General features: G+C 45.2%; 1 protein-coding gene across 3 annotated transcripts in view; it reads left to right on the forward strand.

The window, feature by feature from the left end:
* Positions 1 to 39: 39 nt before the first annotated feature.
* KATNB1 (katanin p80 (WD repeat containing) subunit B 1) overlaps positions 40 to 4,699 on the forward strand; it is a 16,093-nt gene continuing 11,433 nt past the window's right edge. For all 3 annotated transcript variants that reach the window (XM_008946147.1, XM_008946149.1, XM_008946148.1), the window contains exons 1-3: positions 40 to 79; positions 2,292 to 2,422; positions 4,344 to 4,461. In XM_008946147.1, coding sequence (XP_008944395.1) covers positions 40 to 79; positions 2,292 to 2,422; positions 4,344 to 4,461 — 289 coding nt within the window. The remainder of the gene's footprint in view (positions 80 to 2,291; positions 2,423 to 4,343; positions 4,462 to 4,699) is intronic.

The raw sequence follows: 4,699 nt of genomic DNA on the forward strand, positions 1-4,699 counted from the left end.
CGGGAGAAGGAAGGCGCTCGTACCCTGCCTGTAGGAGCCATGGCCGTGGCCGTCACCACGAAGACGGCGTGGAAGCTGCGTGAGTGCGGCCGGGGGAAGGCCCCGGCTGGAGCAGGGTGGGAGAGGCGGGGCGAAGTCCCTGCCCGGGCTGTGTGTGCCCCGGTCTGCTTTACAAGCTGCTGACTGGAATTTTATCTCCTGGAAATCCTTCCTGAAAACACGGGGAGTAGTGTAGGGCATTGTCATTGCTCTCTTCAAAGGGGCATGGCTTGTGTCTTTTTGGATTGCTTGCTGTAAGGCGGTCCAAAATTTCTAGCTATATCCTCACCTGATTCTCATGGACCAAGCGGATGATGGAAACCCCTCTTCGTTGCCTGGGCTGCAGTGGACAGTTCCTTGAGTGGCCTGTTAGCGCCTTGGGGCTGCCCTTCATCATGTTTGGGGTTGTCCTTCACTGCTGCTGTCTTGGTGGGAAGGTGTGCAGAGCTCTTTGCTGCAGAAGGGATTAGGTGCAGAGCCCGGGTGTCTCATTCTCTTGAAACTGCTTTGCAGTAAGAATCTGCTGCTCATACATCTGATATTTTTCCACAGAAGGAGCAGTAGACGCTTGCTCCTGGTCTGGTTCTGACTGCTTCCCTGGTTACTGACGCTTATTTTGTAGGGGCTGTGAAGGAACTCTTGTTAGCCATGGGAGGTGATCAGAAGTGTGTGCTTTAAACAAGCAGCTTGTGGTCTAGAAATTGCCTCGCCAGAAATACAGTCTACTGGACTGATAACACATTAAGGGAGCTGAGATAGGTGACAGTCATTTCATATCTTTTTGAGCAGAAAGCCAGTCTGCAGTGTTATCTTCCCATCCCTGAAACTCCAGTTACAGGAAAAGCTGTAAGTCTCTTAGTTTTTGTTCTCTTTAAGTGGGCAGAAGTTTTTGATTTTCACTCTTGTGAGACTCTGCCCCATCTTGGCATACGCTTTAGAGCAAGAAGCCTTCTGAATATTTGAAATATTTTATCATGCTGATTAGGAGCTTGGTATTAGTGAGCGGATGGGTGATATCTGGTGACAAATACTTTATTAAAAAATAAGTTTGTCAGCTTAAGAAGACCGGCAATTCACTGGAGGAGCAGATGAAACCATCTGGCCAAGGCTGGCATCAGGTCATAACCTGTCTTTTATGAACAAAGGATGGAACACTTCAGCAATGGCTTTTAAACATAAAATATGTTAAGTATAAAATTGAGAGGAGGGGAAAACATGAGCTGCTGATGCACTCATTCAGCAGTAATGCTCAGCATCTATCCTTTCAGTTTTAACAGGTGGTTTGGTCTATTAATGTTAATTGTATTTTTTTTTACGTTCAAATCTGCGTAGCCATCCTTTACTTTAGCATCATCATGTGGAAGGTTGGTCTTTCAAGAGCATATTTCCAGATTTGTCCTTCTCATGTAATTTGTGGTTTAGATCCCATAATTCGAAAGGTGTTTCTCCAGCTAAAGTGAAAGTTGTGCAGCTTTCTTTTCAAAAAAGGGAGCTTGAGATCAAAGTCCCTGTAATTAGTATTGGAACAGTCTAATATCCTTTTGGTTTAGCGTTGCATGTAAAATGATCAAATTGCTCCTCCCACCAAAAGAATCTGAATGAAAGCTGGACTGATTGCTGCCTAGCCTTTTTACAAACAGCTTTCATAACTCTTAGGCGTGCAAATCCTAGGAACTTCCAAAGAAGAGAACTCTAAGAGGAAGAAATTGGTAAAGACATATGCCAGAAGCTTTTGTCAAAAACTTGAGTGGATTTAAAAATCTGCTGTGAACATCAGATGTCTAAGCAAAGATACTCGTTTGGCTTCTCTTTTGCCCCAAACTAGTTTCCTCATCACGAGGTTTCCTGACTGCTGTGTGTTACTGCAGCTCCTCAGCTCAGCGTCCTGAGACCTACCCAGATACTGAAGGTAAAGCAGCTTCTCTGAGCAGGTTGCCCCAGGCGAGCAAATCTTTTAAAGCTACCAAGCTGCTGCTAGGGAGAGAAGATGGTTTTCCTAAGCCACAGGAGCACTGGAGGTGTGAAGCTTGGTCAGCAAATGTCTTGAGCACAGCCGGCAGAGCCAAGAACTGTTTCAAGCAAGATAATAGTGTGACTTCTTATCTGAACAGTGGGCTGCTGCAGCTTGTCTAGTAGAAACTGGAAAGTTTTTCTAGAGGAAGAATTATTTTTTTTTTTTAGTCCTTTGGGGAGAGATGGCATGGAAAATTGTTATACTGGTCTGTAATAATTGTCTGCCTTTTTTTGTGCAGAAGAGATCACAGCTCACAGCAGCAATGTGTCCTCACTCGTCCTGGGAAAAAGTTCAGGCCGGCTGCTGGTGACTGGAGGAGATGACTGTCGGGTCAACATATGGTCGGTTAGCAAGCCCAACTGCATCATGGTAAGAACAAACCTGTTCTCAGCTTCTGGGGGATTAGAATATTTATTTTGAGGTATGGAGGGTGGGGAATGAGGGGAAAGATTGTTGGGTTATAGCCTGTGGTACTTGTGAATAGAGTTTACCAACATAAAACTGGGTGACTGGGTTCTAGTTAAAGGTAGGGACGGAATTTGGTACTGCAGAGAGAATTTGGGATGCCTGGCTGCTTCAGCACAGCCAGTAACTGTTGGCACAAAATTTGTCAGCATGGTTTGTAAACTTGCCTGTAGGCTGGGGAAGGGTGATGGCTGGGCACAGCGTGTTAAAGGAGTAGGGTTACCCCTGCAGCAATGCCTGAAGGGCACCATACATGGATCTAACAGATGTCTGTTCTCCATCGCTCTTGCTTGAAGTGGATGTTGTGGAAAACCTTCTTCAGCAAGTGTCCCATGTCACTCGGTTAATTAACAGCACAACAATACTGTGTTATGGAAGGTGTTTCTCTAGTTAGTGTGAACCTCATGAGGAAGAAATCAAGAAAGCTGGGTCGAAAAAGCTAAAAGGAGAATGTATCAACTTAATTTTTCTATTCATTTACTGAGGATAAGTATAAGAAGGCTAAAATGGGTGCAGGAGGAGCTGCCCACCTTTGGGAGTGCTGTGCCGCTCGCATAGCCTAGTTAAGCTCTGTCTTTCCAGGCCCTTGGTGATGGCATGACAGTAGTTCAACACCAGAGTGTTGCCGTCTGTGAGGAGAAGGTTGAAGGACCAAATATCTCCGTACCCTTTCTGTGCGAGCAGAGAGCTGTGGCTCTGGGCTTCCTGGGAACTGTGGGTGTTAGAAGCTCATGTTTGTGAGAGGCAGGGACTGGCTGGATGGAGCTGCTGGGGACTTGTGCCGTTCTTGTATATCAAAAGAATCTTGATCTTTGGAGTTGTGCTGCATATTTTATCCTCTGAAGTGAATCTTTAGTGTTTACATTGTTAGGATTGCAGATGTGTTGCGGAAGAGAAACAAGAGGAACTTTTTAAGCAGCATTGCACTTTGGTTCAAGTGTGAGCTGTCCTCCTCACTCAGCAGTGATGGTTGCAGCCATAGAGTATATAAAGGGTTTCAGTTGCACATAAAATTCTGAGAAAGCCCCATCAGAGCAGTCAGCTTTCAGCTGGTGTTCCTAGCCTTTGTGCAGGTGTGGGAGGCAGACAGCTAGCTCAGCTATTTAAAAAGACCTCTGTGAGGATGGAGCAAAGCAGAGAATATTGTTTAATTGACAAGCAAAAAGTCTGCAGTAGTGCAGTAGTTGTTCTTCTAGAGCTAGTTTTAAATATTCTTGTGGTATAATTAAATACTGGCCTTTCAAACTACTTCTGGAACTTGTAAGCTTTTAGATGCTCAGGGATGAAAGGAACTGCATCCATGTGAATCATTGCCTTATGCCCCAAGTTAATACTTGGGTAATAGCACCATGTTATCGCTGCGACACCCACTGCTGGCAGGGCCTGTGAAGGTTTTGAAGCAGCCCTGCTGCTTGTGCTCTTGCTTTGATTTTGTAACCAGTTCGTGACACTTCTGTGACCCAGTTAGAGCAAACGCGGCACCATTGTGCTTGCACAGCATAGTTTTTATACTCTAAGTGTGTGTCAACCTTGTCTGGGCATCCACACCTAATGTTTAACTATCCATGTCTTTGTTGATGCGCCCTTTAACAACTAGTCAGTGTGCCCCAGAAAGTGGGATAATGTGGAGGATACGTGCACGGTGCTGTATGCAGTGATGGTCTTTAGGGTGCTCTACCACTGCTGAGGATAAAGGAACGGTGGCACAACCAGGAGTTCTCAGCTCACGGCTAAATACTTCAGTTTGCAATAGAGTACAAGTAATGCCATTTAATAAAGACACAAGGGCTGTGTCTGTAGCTGTTGACTGGGGTTTTCTTTGCAGAGCTTGACAGGTCATACAACACCCATTGAGAGCCTACAGATCAACACCAATGAGGAACTCATTGTTGCAGGGTCCCAGTCAGGGTCCATTCGAGTCTGGGACCTGGGAGCTGCCAAAAGTACGTTTTCATGAGTTTTTCAGTTCTCTTAATGCATACTTTTTGGAATATCATAGAATCATAGAATGGCTTAGGTTGGAAGAGACCCTAGAAATCATCTAATCCAACCTCCCTGCTAATATCCTTATGCTTAATGTCTATGCTGACCTGGAAAATTCCAAACTTAAGAAGGAACAGGAGCCTGGCTTTTCATCTTAATTTCCAGCCCTTATAGAGGGCTTTTATGCACTTCCTGCTG

Source organism: Merops nubicus, unplaced genomic scaffold (assembly GCF_000691845.1).
Source record: "Merops nubicus isolate BGI_N331 unplaced genomic scaffold, ASM69184v1 scaffold29228, whole genome shotgun sequence".
Taxonomy (NCBI): Eukaryota; Metazoa; Chordata; class Aves; order Coraciiformes; family Meropidae; genus Merops; species Merops nubicus.